The 21,035-nt window shown below is 33.8% G+C and overlaps 2 protein-coding genes across 4 annotated transcripts; both read left to right on the top strand.

Annotated features, from left to right (window-relative positions):
- The first annotated feature begins 1,742 nt into the window (after window positions 1-1,742).
- LOC111372803 (UDP-xylose transporter 1) lies at window positions 1,743-5,913 on the top strand. Its single transcript, XM_022995207.1, has 8 exons — window positions 1,743-2,121; window positions 2,409-2,529; window positions 2,823-3,007; window positions 3,128-3,195; window positions 3,856-3,988; window positions 4,386-4,547; window positions 5,194-5,466; window positions 5,860-5,913. Exons 1-8 carry the CDS (start codon window positions 2,116-2,118, stop codon window positions 5,911-5,913), a joined length of 1,002 nt encoding a protein of 333 aa, XP_022850975.1. The 5' UTR covers window positions 1,743-2,115.
- Window positions 5,914-8,990: 3,077 nt separating this feature from the next.
- On the top strand, window positions 8,991-19,630 carry LOC111372822 (protein ENHANCED DISEASE RESISTANCE 2-like). 3 transcript variants are annotated; one of them, XM_022995230.1, is made up of 21 exons: window positions 8,991-9,456; window positions 11,245-11,319; window positions 11,442-11,495; window positions 11,573-11,638; window positions 11,712-11,767; window positions 12,004-12,128; window positions 12,201-12,247; window positions 12,327-12,424; window positions 13,206-13,301; window positions 13,376-13,440; window positions 13,530-13,601; window positions 14,061-14,207; window positions 14,318-14,625; window positions 15,165-15,228; window positions 15,350-15,525; window positions 16,803-16,904; window positions 17,026-17,076; window positions 17,163-17,306; window positions 18,486-18,581; window positions 18,941-19,042; window positions 19,204-19,630. In XM_022995230.1, exons 1-21 carry the CDS (start codon window positions 9,301-9,303, stop codon window positions 19,294-19,296), a joined length of 2,193 nt encoding a protein of 730 aa, XP_022850998.1. In that variant the 5' UTR covers window positions 8,991-9,300; the 3' UTR covers window positions 19,297-19,630. The 3 variants fall into 3 exon arrangements, with proteins under 3 accessions (XP_022850998.1, XP_022850999.1, XP_022851000.1); XM_022995231.1 differs by having other exon boundaries at window positions 18,486-18,592; window positions 19,204-19,590; XM_022995232.1 differs by lacking the exons at window positions 11,245-11,319; window positions 11,442-11,495.
- Window positions 19,631-21,035: the final 1,405 nt, after the last annotated feature.

Below are 21,035 nucleotides of genomic sequence, written 5' to 3'. Positions count from 1 at the left end.
GGGGATGATATGATCCAGGAGTCGAACCCGACGAAGGCAAGTGCGAGACGAGACCCGTTGATAGTTGATGATGGACCAATGACGCGATCAAGGGCAAAGCAAGTGAAACAAGCGATGGGATTGCTCGTTCAAGAAACTATTGATGGAACCATATTCGGGACCCAAAATGGGACAAGTTTCGTGTTCGGGTCGAAGGCCGAAACAAAATTGATCAATGCGTTACAAGTAGCCGAAGATGAGAATGTGTAGTGTAACCATGTGGCCGCACGGTGCGGCCGCACAGCATGAGACCGAGATTTCAATTGGCCAAAATTTTATTACCATGCGGCCGTACGTGTTATAACCATGCGACCGCATGGTTCATTTCTGGGCGCAATTTTCCTTTTTTTCGCGTTTTCCTTATTTTACTAGAATTTCATTCTTAATCAAATTCCTACCATATTGGACGAATATTTTAGGAATTTTGTTAGAGTATTAGAATTATATTTTCTTTTTGACTTCTATTCGAGGAATAGTATAAATAGGAGAATATTTTTTCATTGTAAAAAACCCTTTGAACTTTTGACATTGCTTAATATTATAGAGAGAGAATTATTCTTTCAATTGTTCTTCTTGAACAATCTTGAAACTTATCAAGATTCAATTTCTTGTGGCGTTCTATCAATCGGATTGTGGGTTCTTTCAATTGTAATCAAGGGGTTTTAGGTTTTTCGCTAATCTAGGATTTCTTGGTTCAATTCTTGGGGTTCAAGATCCAATACCGGGTTAGTATTGACGTTCTTGGGTTTCGCATCAATCTCGTTGTGGGTTTCGTAATTTCCATTACTACGGGGTTCGCATCAGAAGGTCAATAGAGCAGTTCTACATTTTTTCCCTTTTTTTAGCTCATGTTCTGTATGGATTAAAATTTAAATTTAAATTTACGTCAAAATTTACAATTAATTTTAATCACATAATTCATGAAACCTACAAGTTTTCAACCATATGTGGGACAACTTAGGGAAAATCCAAATAGATAGTTCTATTCTAGCAAGGTTGAACAATGATTTAAGGTCCATTTAATTATCAAATAAAATGTTATAAAAGTCATCGGAGCTTTTTGGTAGTAGTCGTGAATTGAGGTAGAATTTATAAACATCAAGTTTGAATTAAAACTTCGACTTTTTCATAAAGTAAAACAAATTTGAGTTCTCTGCATGCTGTTTTGAAAATTTCATCGACTAGTGAGATCTAAGCACAAATTAGGAAATATATTATCATCAACCCTCTTTATATATTGACATTTGCCTAAATCTTCCATTTGCAATCACTTATAAGTTACAAAAAGTTTAAAATTGATAATTAGAGTTTGATGGAAATTTCAAGATCATTTTCTCGTGTAAAACAAGTGGAGTGAGATTTAAGTTGTTTTCTCTCACCAAACGAATTGATTTTGTGGGTTGTCAACGTTTTGCTTTCATTCGCAGCTTTCTCATTCACAAATATATAGAAATATTCATTCCACCTTCCATTTCTTGTATCCTAAGAATCAAATATAATATCTCCAAATAAGTTTGGTTATAAATATCACTTATGAACATTAATCTCGACATATTTGGTACGTTAGATTAAGTAACAAGTGACATTATCAAATACAAAAAAGAATTTAATATCTTGTCTACTATATAGCTATGTTCAAATCCCATGTGAAACGGAAGGTGCTTGCCCTTGTTTATTATGACCGTTAACTACTTTGTGAAAGGGATTAAGCAGAAGACAGGAACAACAGAAGCTAAAACTAACGGCGTTAGCACCAACCATTTGGTTAGTATAGCGGATAAAAGAGCTCATATTTCACATTCTCATACAGGACACGGCCTCACCATCTTTCTCTTTAGCTTCAGAAGGCCCCTCCTCCTCCTCCCACCACCACCATCCTTTTAAGCTCTTTCATTATTCCCTTGTCGCTCTTACACCGCCAGCCCGACTGGGAGGCGGTCCTGTGGGACTGCTAGAAAAGTTACAGAAGTAATAATTCATTTTTAAAGGTCTCTTTCTGTGTGTTCTTGAGAGAGCACTGCCAGCTGCAATTTCAAGTTCAAGTCAGCTAATATATATACACACACATACATCATAATGAAGGTAAGTTAAATTTCATTTATAAATGCCCATAAAAAATACTGTTAACAAGCCATTATCTTCAGAGATTTTTTGATCCACTTTCTATATATAGGATTTTTTTTCTGTTTTCTTGAAAACATTGATTTTGTAAAGCGCACGTTTAAAGTAACTTAGATCAATTGCTAGAAGGAAATAGATGAACAATAACCAGCTTACTAATAGTGACTAATCTCTATAGCTAGAAAACCTGAATGAAACTCACTTTTTATTCTACTATTTGGTCTGATTATTCTTCCACTTCGTGAAAGATGGGAGAGATTCCAGGAGCCCAGTTGGGCGTTATTGGCGCGTTGTTTCTTTCTGTGGCGTCGTCTGTGTCCATTGTCATCTGTAACAAGGCCTTGATGAGCAATCTTGGATTTCCATTTGGTATGCAATCTTTTTCTATTTTCTTGTATATCATTTGGCACATAACATTTGTTTGCATCATATTGACAAAGATAGCATTTGGGCCAGAAAAATATGTTGGTTCTTGTATTGTTTAGAATTAACAGATTTGATTTACAGAACTCTGTATTTTTGAAGTATGATATATTTAGATTCATTTTTGTCCTAAGCATAACAAAATTCTTGCCTAATCGAACATGACCACACAAATATAAAAATACCAAAATCGAGGTGGAGTATGTGTTCCTCATAACATGGAAATTGATTATTTGCAGCCACAACACTGACTAGTTGGCATCTGATAGTAACATACTGTTCTCTTCATGTGGCGCTGCGCTTAAACTTCTTTGAGAACAAACCAATCGACATGAAAACGATAATGCTCTTTGGCATTTTAAATGGTATTTCAGTCGGCTTTCTAAACTTGAGCTTGGGATTCAACTCGATTGGCTTCTACCAGGTGCATTATACCCTTTTCGTATAAATAATCCAGCATATGCAAATCTTTCCATCTATCTATCTATTCATTTATATTTTTTTTTCTTTGATGGAGTTTCTTGGAATGGTGTATATTTTGCAGATGACAAAACTTGCAATTATACCTTTTACCGTACTCTTGGAAACCATTTTCTTGAAAAAACAGTTCAGGTGAGTAATTATCTATAATCTATAATTATTATATTAAAATAAGAGAATCATTTCTTCGACGATTTTAATCCTCCTACAATTTAATTGTTTCAATGACACATTACTTTTCGTTTTTCGATATTAATAAATACTACATAATTATTGTCATTTATGAAATTTGTGTTATTAATTCTTAATTAATTAATATTCACATTAACCTAAATTTAATGAATTTTCACTTGATGATTCTTGAATTACATAAATCTAGAGTTATTATAAATGAATTATTCATATTCATGTATCTAGAAATTTTAATGGGTGTTTAAATTTATGTATTAATAATTAATTCTTATGTATCAAATGTAATATATAAAGATTGCTCATTTATAGTATTTCATCATTATAAAAAATTTTAATCATTGAAATTGAGTTTTGATTATACAATTTGAGTACAATTTTCTTCTCTTAAATTTTTATGCTAAATTTTATTTTCTTTAATTCGTTCGAGACTCATCAAATCCTTTGACAAATTGGTACCAAATATTACTTTTACATCACTTATAAAATATTTTAGAATAACGTATAATGCTCGTTCAACTTTGACTAGTAACTCTAAAATGTACAAAAAATTTTAGGACACTAATATCTTACATAATTTTCTCTGGATATGTATATTTGCAGCCAGAAGATTAAATTATCTCTATTCGTCCTGCTTCTTGGAGTTGGCATTGCATCCATAACTGATCTTCAGCTCAATTTTGTTGGCTCAATCCTATCACTTCTAGCCATTTTAACAACTTGTGTTGGCCAAATTGTATCCTTCGTTTCTTTCTGCTATTTTTACTTTAAAAATTTTGGTTCGTGAATTATTTTCAAGGCCCTTTATGAAACGATCTAAGCCATTGGGCCTAATCTATTATATTATAGGTTTTGGAAGAGTTTCTATCCATCTTACCCAGGATTCAACTTAAGCCTTTTACAAGGCAAAGGTCCTGTGAGGACTAAGATGAATACAAGTTCTCCTGAAATAAGCAACAAGTATGATATAACGGATTGAGCACATAAGTTCGCATGATTACAATTTAGATAATTATAATATGGTTAGGTTAATCATATAATTGAAGCCCCACATATAATATAACTAATGCAATTTGGGTTAACATCTTCGTTTTTGGGCAGTGTTTTATCCTTAATTTGATGCTTAATTTCAGCTCACAAACACAATACAGAAGAGGCTGAATGTATCATCTACTCAGCTGCTGTACCAATCTGCCCCATTTCAAGCTGCTGTTCTTTTCGTTTCGGGCCCTTTTGTGGATCAATGCCTAACCAAACAGAATGTTTTTGCACACAAATATTCTACTGTTGTGTTGGTACGTTTTCACCTAATTCCATTTCTTAGTAAAACCTTGATATTTATTCTCTGAACAAATGCATGGTTGTATAAGTGTCATGTCAATCGAGCCAGGTTGGTCGAGCACAGCCCAGACCGAACCCAATTTAATTTTCATCCTTGTGATTTTGTTTGAAAATAATGTGTATATATGAAGTCTTGTACAACCTAGTAAGCCCTAGTTTGGGTTTCATTTTCTTTTCATTCAATTTACTTATCAAACTCAAGTTTTTATCACACATTTCGTAGGATTCACAAATATTATTTGCTTCTCATTTCATGAAAAGTAAAATTTAAGTCAAAGAAAATGAACTCCAACAAAAGCTAAATCGAGACTGAAATTTGGGCATCAATGCAATTGAAAGTTATATATTTAGTGGTGCAAATGAGTTGGACGAGCTTCGTCATTAGACCAGATTTTTCTATAATTAGTGGTTGCTCTCTCATTTTAAGCTTTCTTTTGGCTCTCACCCGGCGGGCCAGTTCATTGAGCCTGACAGTCATTTCACCAGTTGGGCCTTTTTGACACCCCTACGATATATGGCTAATGCTTTAGCTAGTCTATTCGTGTCATAAAATAGAACACAGATCCAAACTGATAACGTATTGTGGCTAACGATTTGCAGGCTTTCATTCTACTTTCGTGTGTAATAGCCGTTTTCGTGAACTTCAGCACATTCTTAGTGATTGGAAAGACATCACCAGTTACATATCAAGTACTAGGTCATCTCAAAACATGTCTTGTTCTCGCATTTGGTTACACACTTCTCCATGATCCTTTCAATGCAAGAAATATTCTTGGTATACTAATTGCAATTATTGGAATGGGGTTGTATTCATATTTCTGCACCAATGAAAGTAAAAAGAAACAAGGGGGAGATGTTTCATCCATGCCTCAGGTAATACTNTGGAGCGAAGAATTCGATTGTTTAAGCTTTTAGGATCATGTGTTCATAAGAAAAAAAAATTCTCTTTCCTTTTTTTTTTTTTTTCCAGACATTATATTCCAAGGGTGTAAACGATTTTGATTCTTTTAAATAATCTCTCTTCTTGGAACATTTTATCAGAGCTTTCGCGTTTGGAAGTTTTTTTTCCTTGCATTGTTCATGAAATAGAATTGAGAAGATACATAAAATTAGTATGATTTGACTTTCGTAAAAGTAAAGTATTTTATGATATTTCGTTACTATTTGAATTGGAAAACAGACGCTGCCCATGTAATCTTCACCTTTTACATTTTACCCAATGGTAAATTTGTCACAATCTAACGACCAACTTTATTCACGGTCTAGGTACTGATGATTAAGAAAAATCGTAGTGCTTTGTCTTCCTCGTCATGTTCGTGAGTCACATCTTATGATATTTAACCATTTAAATGACTATTATCGCTTGATATTTGATCAATTTCACTTAATTCATTTACAAGGAAAACTCGAGCCATTAAATTAATGTTAGACGTACTTTGGAGGTTGTCTTGCGAAATCAATTTCTAAGGATGTCGGCTCGGCCGAGCAAGGGACTCAATCCCACGAGCCGAGTTTGTGGGCCTTGTGCCCACGAGCTATTTTGACGAGCCCTCGTCCAAAAATATGAAAAATTTTCAAAAAAAAAAAAAAAAGGTGCAAAAATGTGCACAAAAAAATTTAAAAAAAAAAAAACACAAGCTCAAGAGCGGCTCATGGCCTCGGCTCGGCCCACGAGTTTGTGGCTCGTGAGCTCACGAGCTCGTGGACCTAGCCAAGCTCGAGCTCGGCTCGTTTTTCACGAGCCACGAGCCACGAGCCACGAGCCCGAGCTGAGATCGTGGATTAAAGGGTCGAGCCGATTCGACTTGATCCATTGCCATCACTATCGTCGGCTCGACCCATTGTCATCACTATCAATTTCAGTTGAATGTATTGGATCACAAAGGTGTCCACATACATTGACAAAGTAAGACTTTGCGTTAAAGATTGGTGTGAATTAGCAAGAAGACTTGTAAAATCATTTCATTTTCACATTTTTACCTTTACGGTTACTCTCTTATATTGAGCCATAATATGTTGTGTAACCAAGGCGAGTAAAGAGGCAACACACTTGCAATATTTCTTGGAGGAATTAAGATAAAAGTTAAGGTCGAACATTTGCGGTTGCGGTAGTCACAATTATTTGCCTAGCAAAGAAATCTTATCTGTCATGTCTAGACAAATCATATATAAGTTTGATATCATTTCAAATTATTAGTTTGAGGTAGTGCTTTCCAAACCTAAAGTTTGATCATCATGTTTTTTTCTGACAATGGTATGGACAAAGAAAATTGATCGTTCAGTTACAAGTCATAATCACAAGTTCATAAATCAATTTTTGAGTTTCAGAATTTGAAAGACACTATCACCCTTGAAAATATACCTCCGTGTCTGACCTCTATTTTAATTTTATTTTTTTTATAAGCTCGTTTTCAACTACACATTTTACGAGATCCGTAACTTTTAATTAACTTTTCATTGTTTTGAACAACATATTTCATCAATTTTTTTTTTTTACAAAATCAAATAGGAGCATTGTGTTGCTCACATGCCAAATTAACAAGCAAAATGCTTGGACTTCCGTTCTTAACGACAAATCACACACTTAAATCCATGAAATTTTTAGCTTCAACAGTCGTGAAAATGTTTTTACCTTGGAAATATAGCATGTGTTGGTGCATGAAATTACCAGTAGAATGCAAGAATTCGATTTTGAAAGACCACCCACTTTCAAGGACGGATCTAGACATTTTGTGTTGGGGTCATAATCAAACTTTCAAAAAAGTGACAAAAAAAATTAAAGTAAGATATCTTATTACAATTATTTTGCACACGTTCTCATACTCTGATAACGTTTCATAATTACATCATTTTCAATCTTGTCAAATACATGTTTCTCAATATATACGATCAAACTATCATTCAACCATTAATCTCCGATTCGAATGTGCAGACGGTTTTTGACGCAAGTCATCGTAGAAAATGCTCTCTCGACAATAGCTATAGTCAAGGGAAGAACTAAGACTAATGTCACAAGTTTTTAGGCTAATGGATACACTTCATGTTTATTATTCATAACCAACTTCTGTGCAAGATCACTAATGCTTTGTAATTCTTCAAAATCTTAGGAAGTGAGTAGATTTACATTTAAAGTATTTGTCCATAACCGATACAAATAAAAAATCAACCATATTAGAAATCCCTAAAGCAATTTTCATACCTACAAAATTTCAAACATATTAAGCCCCCGTTTGAACCCAATTATTTCTCATTACATTAAATCAAAACTTTCTCTTTCCTACTTTTAATCACACAATTTTCAATAAAATAATATTACACGTAAATCAAAAACTTTTCAACTACTCATTTTTCAAAAAAATACTATTCATCTCATTATAATCTACAAATAATGGGGCTCAAACGACCCCTAAAGTTTCAATCTTCTTAAATCAATTTACATATAAATAAGAAAGCGCAAAATAAAAAAAAACCGCTAAATTCCTAAATCAAAAATCCCTAAATCGGAAAACATTAAATCAGAAAACACAATTAATGGCAACATTGGCATTGAGAATGAATGTGTAATACATAAATCAGAAATAAATATTAACTACATTGTAGACACTAAAACTGGAAGAAAATAACTAAAATCAAATGGTAATGTGACACCTTCAAGAAGACTGGCAGTGGATGGAGCCGGAAGTTAGAAACTTAGAAATATGCAAACCACAAACGGCACGGAAGAAGATTTGAAGATGCACAGCGTGACAGCGAAAACAATGGTAGATTGTGGCTATGGCTTATTCAAATGGGCTATATTTTAATGGGCTTATTTAAATTGGCAGTGGCTAATGGCTTATTCAAATGGCAAATTATGGCAGGGGCTTATTCAATTGGTTGGAGAGAGAGACAAAGCTGCAGTGTGTGTATATATATATATATATATATATCAAAGTCTAGGAGGTCAGGTGACCCCTAGGCCCACCCACCAGACCTCCCATGCCCACCTTATCTACCTAAATTTACGACTAATCTATGCTACTATAATTACAAGATATCGTAAACAATATATAAGTCGCCGTGGATCCCCTAGTAGTCGTTTAATGGAGTTATGATGTATTTTTCAACATAATAAATTAGGGAACTTACTGTTACCTAGACTGATCGAGATCTCTATAATGATAGGTAACATTGTTGCAAATTTATAGATTGTGAATAAAATTAGGACAACAATACAATTAAAACCATAGGTTTGGGACCAATGAAGCAATTTTACAATTAACTTTTAAAGGGGAAAAGGGACAAAGTTCAAAGATTCCAGATTTATTATTAAAAATAAAAAAGGGTAATAAGGTCATTTTGACTATCAAATCATTTTGCCTGCCAAGCTTCTTTCTCAAATATGCCGTTGCCCAATCTGTGTCCCTTTTAACAGAGAGTAAAACCAACCAGCCAGGCCAGAGAGAGAAAACAAAAAGAAAAAAGGATTCCTCCTCAATTCCCTTTTCTCACCTGCAATACCTACAATAAAGAAAGAAAGAAAGAAAGAAGAAAGAAATCTGTGCAGATTCTTGATGCATACATATACATACATGCACTCAAGTGTATGTGTATGTATGTTATCCTATTTTTACATTTTATCGAATTGAAATTGAACATATTTTTTCGATTTTTACGGGAACATTGAGGGGTGGGGTATTGGGAATTCTTGGTAATTAAATAGTGAAAATGGCGGTTTCACAGAGTGATGGTAATAAAATGGAGGGGTGGTTGTATTTGATACGGTCTAACCGTATTGGGCTGCAATACTCGAGAAAACGGTACTTTGTTCTTCAAGATCACTTGCTCAAGAGCTTTAAATCTATCCCACGTTCCGTCAACGAGGTTGTTAATTTTTCTTAATTTTTGTGTTCATTGATCGATTTATAGTGTGTATTTTGCATATGCATGTGCGATTGTGAAGATTGATTGTTTCTTGCTTTTGTCACAACTTGCAGTTATTGTATGACCTTTTATTGGGATTTTATATTCTTTCTGTATCATCTGTACCATGAACAGAAATGATGACTATAGTTATATATTCTATGGGTATATTCTTTTTGCATTTGGAATTTAAGAAAAATTTAATTCCCTATGTTTTATAATGGGATCAGTACAAGTGCCCTTTGTTTCTATTTCTGCGTGATTTCAACTGCAATTACACTGGCGAACATGCATTTCTATGTTTGAGTGTTATGCTAGCCTTTGAATATCTTATGTATGTTTATACATACATATTGATATTACAATATCGACATATATGGATTTTAATTAGTCTTTTATATGTTTTAGTAAATGTATGTCTAGTGTAGATGTATCTATTTATGTATCTGTGTATCTGTGCCTACACGGATACGACTTTGGTTCTCAGTGTGACCCCGATTCAGACAGCTTGCTTGTAGTAGTATGGCCACAGGAGTTTTTAAATCTATCGATTCATAAAAAATTAGAGGTTATGGATTATGGCAGAGAAAATTTATATGAGTCTGGAATTAAGCTTATAGATAACTGAAAGTTTTGTACATTGTTGCCTTTGTTTTCTCTTTCCTTTCCATAATTTACTTTATAGACATACTTGCTGACCTTGGACACTTATCTGGAATTTATTTATGGGCTTCATGTTTTCTGAGGTGTTAAGACTTTTTGGGGTCTTCGCAAGACTACATTTAGGATCAAAATGCCTATAAAAGAAATGGAAGCTGTTAATTCAAAACTTGGAGTTTGCGAAAGAGAATATAAAGGAGTGGTGCCTAATACCAATGGTATCTCTAGTGATGTTGGGTTATGGCCCAGTGATATGCTCTGGTTAGCTACGTACTGTGGTTGATTTAGCGGGACACAGAGGCACTTCACCAGCTAATAATGAAATTTTGCAAAGCAAAACAAGTTCCTCTTAGTAGAATGTGAACTTTTATACAAGATCTACTTGGGTAGATTAATTACTAGTTACTATTGGATTACTGAATACCCTGTGTGCCTTGAATTTTTTATTACCGGTCAGATTTTCATAATCAGGTTCCAAAAATCTGATTTATCGAGGTTGAAAGTGTTCTGAGGAGATGTTTTGCTTTTTATATTTGGAGAAATATGAAAGTGGATTTAAGAAATTCTGAAAATGGATGTTCACTAATTTTAAACTCTCTTAAAACTTGAGAAATCTGTAGTGGGATACTCTGCAATTTTTTTATGGTTGAATCCATAAGATACACTTTTAATTCCTTTTTCTTTCCATTTGTACTCTTAATGTCCCTCTTACAAGTATTAATGAAATATGCACACGCCATGTATAGAAGATAGGCACTTTTCAAGACTGATTTGCACTGTCGTGGACTGTTTCTACCAGTATCGACGGTTTATGAGTTGGTTAGACATTTGAATTGACGTAAACAGGAGTCTTTAAACAAGCTTAATTATATAATCATGTTCGGCAGTGGTTTTACACTGCCTTTGATTATGTAACAATAAAAATAGAGTGAATTAAGCGTTTGGTTCATTCTGAAATTGTTCTGTATTTGCTAAGAAATTATATTGATTTAAAGTGGATAATTAATATTGTGGTTCTGTTTATCCTGGATTTTACATGTTGGTCATTATGAGCAGGTATTATTTTAAAAATCTCATGCTAATTTTCAGGATCCTATCAGAAGTGCAATTATAGATTCGTGCATAAGGGTAACTGACAATGGGAGAGAGAGCATCCAAAGAAAAGTATAAACTCCTTGCCATTTTAATTTATGGCAGTGATAATTTTCCAATTTTATGCTAACCAAATCAATTTGTTTTGATTTTCAATTGGCTGAGTGGTACTTCTGTAAATTTTCCATTTGCAGATCTTCTTTATTTTTACACTTTATAACACTTCCAATCACAACGATCAACTGAAGGTTTGCAAGCTTTTTACTCCAACGTTTATGACCGTTGTTTTTAACAACACAATTAATCAAAATCTTTTAATTTATAGTTGGGAGCAAACAGTCCTGAAGAAGCTGCAAGATGGATTCAGTCCTTTCAGGAAGCAGCTTTGAAGGTCAAAACTGTTCTATTTATTAAATTGCTATATATTTTTTAGGTTGGCAAATGATGATCATGGGTAACTGCAGCCCGACCTGAATCAAGGAGATGTTGATTTCTCTAGACGTGAACCACAGTCTTTTAGGTATACGAGCTTTATATTTGATTTGTTTATTGACCAAGATATCACTTTAAGATTTTTTTAATCAATTGTCAGCAATGTGGTTGATCACAATGTAAACTGTCTTATCTTTTTACCATCAAGTCAAATTGCCAATGTTTTATTACGAACAAATTGAAAATTTTCGACTTGTCCTGATAAGCTGAAATAAAAGTTTCCAGCCTTCTTTATGTTGACCTATTTTCTTATGTTCTTTACAGGTTAAACCGCCGTAATAAAAATGCACATTCCATTGACTGGACTCTCTGCTCATCATCAGTTACTGATGCAATGACATCTGATGTTGTTGCACCATCATCCTGGAAAATCTTTGGTTGTCAAAATGGTATAGATTAAGTTAACAGTGTATCTTGCAAGATTGAGAAATGGTTTGTCTAAAATGTTAGAACTTGTGCAGGTCTCCGGTTATTCAAGGAGGCCAAAGATAGGGAATTTCATCTGAAGGTCGGTTAGCCAAATGTTAATACGAGATTTGAAGTCTTCGAACTTTCTCTTGTTCAATTTTTTCTTCCTTAATCTGTAGTGGGATGATCATCCTGCAATAATGGCTGTTGGTGTAGTTGATGGAACATCAGAGGCCATTTTCCAAACTCTCATGTCCCTTGGGACTTCAAGATCAGAGTAAGTTGCAAATGATATTACAGAAACAGAATTGTGAATTCAATAACAAATATTTTACTTGAACTTGAAATATTTGTGTAATAGTATCACTTGTGAATCCATTTACAGATAAAAATATTTGATCTGCAAATGTTAGTCTATGCTTCACAATATCCTTACATTTGAAACAGGAAGAATAATTTTCTTGGATTTTTTTGTGCAAGAAAAATAAGATGAAATGAGGCTATGATATGCTAATGTTGCTGCTTATGTATTCTAATCAACTTTGCAATTTTCTCTTCTCGTGGGAGCTGTCCGTTCCTATTTTTCCTTCCATGTTTTCAGTTTTTGCATAAACCTTCTTTTGCAAAAGTATATAAAAAATTAATTTCCATTATAGAAGGTATAACAGAAATTCTCTATATGCAGATCTGTCTTGGTAGAGGAGTTCTTTTGTATCTTTTTGACCATCCTCTATATTGTTTCAGTTTTAGAAAATGATAAACCGCCGAAATTTTGTGGAGCTTATTATTCTTGAAATTTAGGATTACTTAAAGTTCTCTACTATTTTACATGCTGAATTTTCATATTAAATTCTCTTAGTGAACCGCCTTTACTTTCCTTAAGGAAATTAAAATCGTCAACTTGGAAGGTTCTCAAAGTGCTACCCTGAAGCAACCTCTAACCTAATTGAGAACAGCATCAGTTTTGATGATTCATTGGAACTTAGCTTCTGTCAAATTGTTGGATCCTTTTATATTTTATCCTCCTATTTTATGATGGCATAATAATTTCTTTGCAGATGGGACTTCTGTTTTTACAAGGGCTCGGTGATTGAACATCTTGATGGTCATACTGATATAGTTCACAAGCTCCTATATCATGATTGGCTACCATGGTCTGCTTCCTTCCTTGTCTCTGTCAAATTTGTCTCATAATCTATATGGTTAATGCATGAGATACTCGTTGCAGGGGTATGAAACAAAGAGATCTTCTGTTGCGGCGCTATTGGAGAAGGGAGGATGACGGGACATACGGTGATATTGTTGGCTCAACTCAAGTAGTTAATACCACTAATGGTCTACTTAATTGGAAAATAACTTTCATTTGTTTCTATTTCTTGCAGTTATTCTTTACCATTCAGTCTTCCACCAAAAATGTCCACCTCAAAAGGGCTATGTCCGTGCCTGCCTAAAAAGTAACATATTCATATGGCACTAGTGGAAATTTGATCTCTCTCTCCTCTTCTTCTTCTTCTTCTTCATTTTTTTTTTTTTTTTAATAAATAAACGTATTGAATTATATTTTATATGTATATGACGTTTAAGTTTTAATGCATTTACATATAAATTGAAGAATTTTTATAATGTTTAAGTTTTAATGCATTTACGTATAAATTGAAGGATTTTTAATATTATTTAATTAAGATATTAATAAACAAATCATAGATATACAAGGTTTTGCTGGTTATCATTGTATATTTATGCTTGTGTTGCATCATTGCATGGATGCTCTAGCACATAGTGTCTTACAATTTGACAACTTACATGCTTATAAGCTTTTAATCCTACTACATTTCTTTTATAGAATCATGTTACTGCTGGCTCTATAATTGAATTTGTATGACTAACAAAATGACATTATGAACTTATCTCAGGTGGTGGATATGTGATTTCTCCTGCGAATCAAGGGAAGCAATCAGTAGTGAGGCACATGCTAGCTATTGACTGGAAATTCTGGAAATCATATATACAGTCATCATCAGCTCGATCTGTAACAATTCGCATGTTAGGGAGGCTTGCCTGTGTGCTTCTTAATCTCTGTCTCCTCCTTTTATGCCAATGCAGTTACTATTTTATCGATTTATTTATTTGTATTTTGTAATATTTTTGCTTTACTTATATCCATTTGTAGCCTTGAGAGAGTTGTTCAGAGCAAAATTAGATTGCTTATCATCTGATTTCTCATCGGGAGAAATGATGAAAGATAGTAGCTCGTTTCAAAGTACACAAGAATTGAAGATTGAAGTTCAAAATAGGCTGGAGAATGGACAGAGTAAGAAGAATATGGAGGAAGAAGCTGTTAAAACGCCTTCCGAACATTCAAGTCTTTTTGGATTAAATGATGCAGCAGATGAATTCTTTGATGTGTCAGAACCTCTGGATTATGATCAATCAGAAAATGGTTGGAATTCTGATTTTGCTCCAGAAATGTACTTTCAGGTACTAGTTACTAGCTATCACTTCTTGATATTGTTAGGAGTAAGAACATAGCTTTAGTGGCAACAGTAGTGCCACTGATGACCAATTGAATTGCCTTAAAATCTAGAGGTGCAATTCAGTAATCATTGCACGACTAGCTGCTCAATTATCATATGATATGACTAGATGCTAGATAACGTAAAATATCTTTGCTGGGTTGGACCTGCAATTATGCATTATGTCAATATCGAACTTTCATACATCTGTTTGTAGAGGGGAAAGTTTAGCTTGTGGTGCTGGATATCAGGCATTCAATTCGATTCAAAATGTTGCTACTTTATTGCCCTCAGAATTAGGGCAGGCAGCAAAATTTTGAAGGCGTCAATTTAAAGATTAACTCTTTAATCTTAACACGGAATTCTTTAAACCCTCCATAAGTCTGGACCCATCTGATACTAATAGATATGTGCTCGTATAGGTTGGTACTATGTTCTTTGTAGAATAGTGGAAAATCTAGTGTTTTTACTCAATTCATTTGTGATATAGATTTATTGTTTCAGGACACTTGTCACCCCAAACTGTCAACTGCTGCTGTCTTTGTGAAAAAGTTGCATGATATAGCAGGTAAGTTTATTGAAACCATAAATTTGACATGGTTCCTCCACCTTTTCCCCTTGCCTATTAGGCAATAGTATATTGTTGGTCTCTTGAACTTCTAATAGTTTAAGATGTACTCTTGCTGCAGTTCAGAAGAAAGGTTATGCAGACTTGCATGAGGTGACCAGGGATGATAGTCTGTCATGCAACTATGGATCTACTCTTCCAAAGGATTCAACTTGTAACTTGCCCTGCAGCTGGACAGCAGCAGATCACTCGACATTTTTAATTCGTGGAAAGACTTATTTGGATGACCGGAAGAAGGTAGTTTCCACTTAACACTTTTGAATATTTATTAAAATCCTAGTATCTTATCTTTCAAGAAACGGTGTGTCTGCCTTTGTTTTAGTGTAAAAGGCTGAACCAAATTGTTTCACAAGGTAAATGTATGTTAGTATTGCTTGACTTCTGCTTAAGCCCACTAATAAAGCATAATAGTAGCAATGTGTTGAGAAATTACGAGGAAAATCCCGTATCACCTAGACATGGGTAAATAATGGGTTTATAAGGGAATTGAGCTGCTCCTCGCGATAGGTTAACCTTTTGGGATGTAACCTCAATTCCCAATAAAAGGTGTTAGAGCTAGGCACGATAAATCCCCAATTGCAACCAAATGATGGTGTGGGTCCTAGTTAATTGCAATAGGCTGGAATAATTCGTAGTTGGCTCTCAATGGTGATTGTGCCCAAGTATTCGATGGTCGAGTTGGGCATTGGTGGAATGCGCGATCATTCCTAGTTTAAGGAAGCGGATGGATAGATTTATCTCTTGAAGAGAGGGAGGATGGTACATAGTTCAAGGATTTTTGGGTAAGTGCATATAATATGCCACATCAGCTAAATATTGGGTAAATGGTTGTTAAGGGAATTGGGCTGCTACTCTTAATCGGTTAACCTAGTGGGATGGAACGTCAGTTCCCAACACTTAGAGAAGTATTTGCTCCATTTTTTTTTATTTTTTTTTTATTACTCCATGCTAAAATGACATGAGTTAATAATTTAGTTTCCTTAATTTTAAATTTTTTAGCAAATGTTATTGGTGCGTGTAAGAACTGCATTAAGGCCCTGTTTGAGCCCCATTAATTGAAGAAATGTATTATGGAAAAGTGATTGATGAAGAATATGTGGTTAAAAAAGAAGAAAATATTTTTTATTTGCATGTAATATTATTTTAATGAAGAAGGTATGGTTAAAAATAAGTACGGTAGAAAAAATAATGAGAAGAATGTAAAGTAAAGGATGACAAATAGGGGCTAAATATCAAACATTGTCACGGACTTCTTAAATCTGCACGTGTGCATGACATCTAGAGTAAATTTTTTATTGTTTGCCTTGTTTTCAGTTACCAAAAAATTGCAAGTTTCAATTACCATTTGATTGAAGGAATTTTTTCTGTGAGCAGAGAATGTAGAGTGCCTTTGTAGAGTGTTTTGTTTTTATTCATGTAAAAAGAATTTACAAAAATTTAAAAATTCACGGTGAATTGACAGAGTTTGCTTTCTAGCCTTTCTGAATATAATTTTTATATGTTACTCTTCTCAGATTAAAGCAAAAGGCACCTTAATGGAAATTGTTGCCGCTGACTGGTTGAGATCTGACAAGCGAGAAGATGATCTTGGTGGTCGCCCTGGGGGCATAGTTCAGGTGTTTCTTTATTTTTTGAAAACATTTTTGTCTAGAGTTTATCCACTGTTATTGCCTTTGCAAAATTTATGTATAGTGCTCATATTCTGATCAATGACTGAAATGAAGTTGCTATATGTAGAAATATGCAGCAAAGGGAGGCCCAGAGTTCTTTTTTATTGTGAACATACAGGTAAAGGCCTCGTTCATTTTAAGTATTTTTACTATTTTGGATGTATAAGGATAATCGTTTACTGACTTTTAATTTTAATAATCTAGGTCCCAGGTTCAACAACATATAGCCTTGTTTTATACTATATGATGAGTACTCCTATCGAAGATTCTCCCTTGCTAGAGAGCTTTGTCAAAGGGGATGATGCTTACAGAAATTCAAGGTTCAAGCTCATACCATACATTTCAAAGGTCAGAGCAGTTATTGTTGCATTCAATTGCATTTTACTTATTGGTTACTGTTTTTCTTTTTAGTTTTTTGCTCATTATAATTTGCATTTAGATTTGCATTCAGTTTTCTCTTGGTTTTGGACCAATCTTTCATGCCTTGTAGATAGATTTTCCTTATCTTTTTCGTTTAGTTTTTCGGTATACCAACTGATTTTTGAGCCACTGAATTTTTTTGTTGTATCCCCTTTCCGGTGAATTGAGGTGTATTCTCAAGAGGAACAGTATTGTAGTTCCTAGTCAATGTTCTCTTGTTCGAATACTCATTGACTATTTCTCTTTGCCTTCATTTGGTTCAAGCAAAACATAGAAACACTCATTGAGTTTATGATTTGTCATTGATTGGTGCCATCAAGAAATTTATTACCAATTTAAAGCATCATCGAAGACGAGTTGAACTTTGGTAAAGATGCGGAACAGTTCTTTTATCAATCAGATTTAACTGGCATTTAACCTGGCCTTCCATTTTCTAGGTGTCAGACAACAGAAATTAGCTTTGAGTTTTCCCTTGACCTGTCAGTCCTAGATGTCATTGCCTCTTTATTGTCAGTATTGTGTTGTAATTGGATGTCGTCAAGCCTTATTCTGCACTGAAGTTTACCTCACATTCTCCTGATTGGAAATAACAAGGGTCAACTTATTGTCACTTGAAAAATCTACACATTGAAATGCAGTCCACATCATTTATCAGATTATACCCCTGTTTGAGATCCATTCTCAAAAATTCATTTTCCCCAACTCATTTTCAATTACACATTTTTTCAATAAAATAATTTTACACATAAACTCCAACTTTTTTCCTACTTTTTAACCACGTATTCTCCAAACAAAAGAATGGGGCTCGAACATAGCCTATATCTGTTGTCGTGCACTCAATTATTTCATCTCCCAGAGTATTACCTTTCCTATCCAAGCATATGCTATGTCAATGCTCGATATTTATCTAGTTTCATGAATAGTACGCATCCAATCAGTGCACAGCAAATGAAAAAGCGTTCATCCTGGATTCTATTCCTCAAAAAAAATGCCTATCAATTGATCCCTGCCATGTATGATAATGTAACGAAGTTTTGAATTAAACAACTCACCTAGTTGCTTCACCAGTAATCAAAACATTAAACACTCAGCATATCTATTTTGCAGGGTTCATGGATAGTCAAACAGAGTGTTGGGAAAAAAGCATGCCTCATTGGGCAAGCACTTGAAATTAATTATTTCCGCGGAAAGAACTACTTGGAGGTACAATGCAAGTATAATTTTATCTCGGACCCCCTGCTGATTCTCAATCATCTTTCACTTGCATGTGTTCATGTACATTGGGATCTGGTTCATAATCTTCAATTTCTATCATTTATTGGACATAAATGCAAGAATAATCAATTTATATATATTGACTTTGCTAAATCAACACAACCACCAGAGAGATGATATACAATGCCATTGTTGAAAAGTTATTAAAGGCACAAGATCTTCAGACTTCAGTTGGCAATAACTCTAGGAAATATGACTAGCTTTCGTGAAGCCCAGCAACATATTCATTTTCAGAAATATGTATTTTTCCGACATTATGATCAAGCTAATATGTTGATTCGTTTCAGCTTGGCGTTGATATTGGTTCATCCACGGTTGCAAGGGGTGTGGTCAGCCTTGTTCTAGGTTACCTTAACAATCTGGTCATTGAGATGGCATTTTTAGTACAGGTAAAGTAACCTACAGAAGTTTCTGTAATGCACGCTCCTTGAGTAAGATTCCACTTAATTCGACTGGCTGACAGTCTATGCAATATGAAAAAAATTCTAAAGTGCACGTGGTTATTTAGATCGCATTGGGTCTCAATCGATATTTTCCTTGCACTACACAGGCCAATACACCTGAAGAGCTACCGGAATATCTTGTTGGAACCTGTCGTCTTAACCATTTGGATGCCTCTAAAGCTGTATCGGTGAAACCATAGCCCATTTTCTACAGACACAGAACTCAGTGGCACCCACCAAGGTTATTTGCTATGCAAAGAAAAGCAAGAATTGTCACAAATGAATCTGCAATGTATTTAGTTAGTTGTGATTCTTTTATTCAATTAAATTGAATAGGAACGCAGGATTCGTATGATGTTATTGATGACCCTAACCTACTGGGAGAAATATAGATATGTGGCTTGGCTGTGAAAATATTCGATATTCTTTTGGAACACAAGTACATACTTGTGCATGATCAGACAATATGCAAACAAATTCGATATTGGGTTTAATGTTTTTATGTCACCCCAATTCAGGGGTCGTTTGGCACGATTTCCACTTATTGTAGAGTAGCTTCATGAAGAAGATGTTTTAGATCTTTTTTCTTTAGAAGTTCTTATAGTCATACAGAGCACTAAAAAATTATTTAAACATGTTCAAAAGAAATTTTTGAGGCTCAAACAGTTTTTGACTTTTCAGAAGTCATGTCAAAAGGGTTCTTTTGTAGTTAGCTCTTGCTTCTTAATGTTGTAAATGTTAAGTTTATTAGTGAATGACGATTGTACCCCCGTAACCCTAGAAATTATTATAATTGTATCATTGATTTTTTTTTATATAAATATAGGACTTTGATTCTTAATAAAACAAATACAAATACATTATCTTTTGTTCTTCTATTTTTTTCTCTCTTTTCATAAACGTTATCAGCATGATAGTTTAATTTTTCTAGCTTGGTGAAAATTCATGGTGAATTGTCAAAACACCTGCTTGATTGATATTGTTTGATAGTGTAACTGTACATACTATTTTTTCAAGACAAAAAATATCTTTGAACCTAACATTATCAGAAAATAATATTAATACAATATCAGGTTCATCAAATATCGTTGAAGGCTCCAGAACAATTTGTATTATTTTACCAAAAATAATACAAAATTATATATTTATGATGCACTTTATTCTAGCAAAACTAGAATAAATTTGTTTAGTCTTAAAGATATTCGCTACAATAAATATCACATTGAGACGATGCAAGAAAATAATGTTGAATATCTTTGTATAACTTCTTTCTATTAGTAAAAAGCAAATAAAAGAAAAGCTTCATGCACTTTCATGTGACATGTATTATGCAGTTATAAAAATAATTGAATTAAATATTATCATAAACTAGAAATTCATTGATTCAAAAAGTTGTATACTTTGACATGATCGACTTAGACATCTAGAAGTTATAATGATGTGTTGAGTAATAAAAAACTAACATGAGCATCATTTAAAGAACCAGAAGATTCTTTTACTTAATGATTATTCATATGTAGTATGTTCACAAGACAAGTTAATCATTGAACATTCGACTATAAAGGTCAATATTGAATCTTCAACTTTTTTGAAAAGAATTCGTGAAGATATATATGGGTAATACACCACCATGTAAACAATTTCGTTATTTTATTATATTAATTTATTCTTCTACTAGATGATCACATATTTGCCTACTTTCCACTAGAAATGTAGCATTTGCTGGACTACTTGCTCAAATCATAAGATTACGAGCACATTCCCCGATTACTCAATCAAGATTGTTCGTCTTGACAATGCTAGTGAATTTAGATCACAAGCATTCAATGATTATTGCAGGTCAATTGGAATTGTTATTGAACATTCAGTTACATTTGTTCATACACAAAAATAGTTTAGCGGAGTCATTTATTATACGTCTACAACTTATTGCTAGACT

The sequence above is a fragment of the Olea europaea genome, unplaced genomic scaffold (assembly GCF_002742605.1).
Source record: "Olea europaea var. sylvestris unplaced genomic scaffold, O_europaea_v1 scaffold1031, whole genome shotgun sequence".
Classification (NCBI taxonomy): domain Eukaryota; kingdom Viridiplantae; phylum Streptophyta; class Magnoliopsida; order Lamiales; family Oleaceae; genus Olea; species Olea europaea.
Note: the sequence above shows the minus strand (reverse complement) of the source record. Positions and strands in the feature narration are given on the sequence as shown.

Excerpts from the sequence above, each read along its gene's own strand:
- LOC111372803 (XM_022995207.1), top strand. Across the intron at positions 3,196-3,855 it reads TTCTTGAAAAAACAGTTCAG|CCAGAAGATTAAATTATCTC; the intron begins GTGAGTAATTAT and ends GTATATTTGCAG. Across the intron at positions 3,989-4,385 it reads CAACTTGTGTTGGCCAAATT|CTCACAAACACAATACAGAA; the intron begins GTATCCTTCGTT and ends GCTTAATTTCAG.
- LOC111372822 (XM_022995230.1), top strand. The coding sequence starts at position 9,301 with ATGGCGGTTTCACAGAGTGATGGTAATAAAATGGAGGGGTGGTTGTAT. Across the intron at positions 12,425-13,205 it reads CTTGGGACTTCAAGATCAGA|ATGGGACTTCTGTTTTTACA; the intron begins GTAAGTTGCAAA and ends ATTTCTTTGCAG. Across the intron at positions 14,208-14,317 it reads CATGTTAGGGAGGCTTGCCT|CCTTGAGAGAGTTGTTCAGA; the intron begins GTGTGCTTCTTA and ends ATCCATTTGTAG.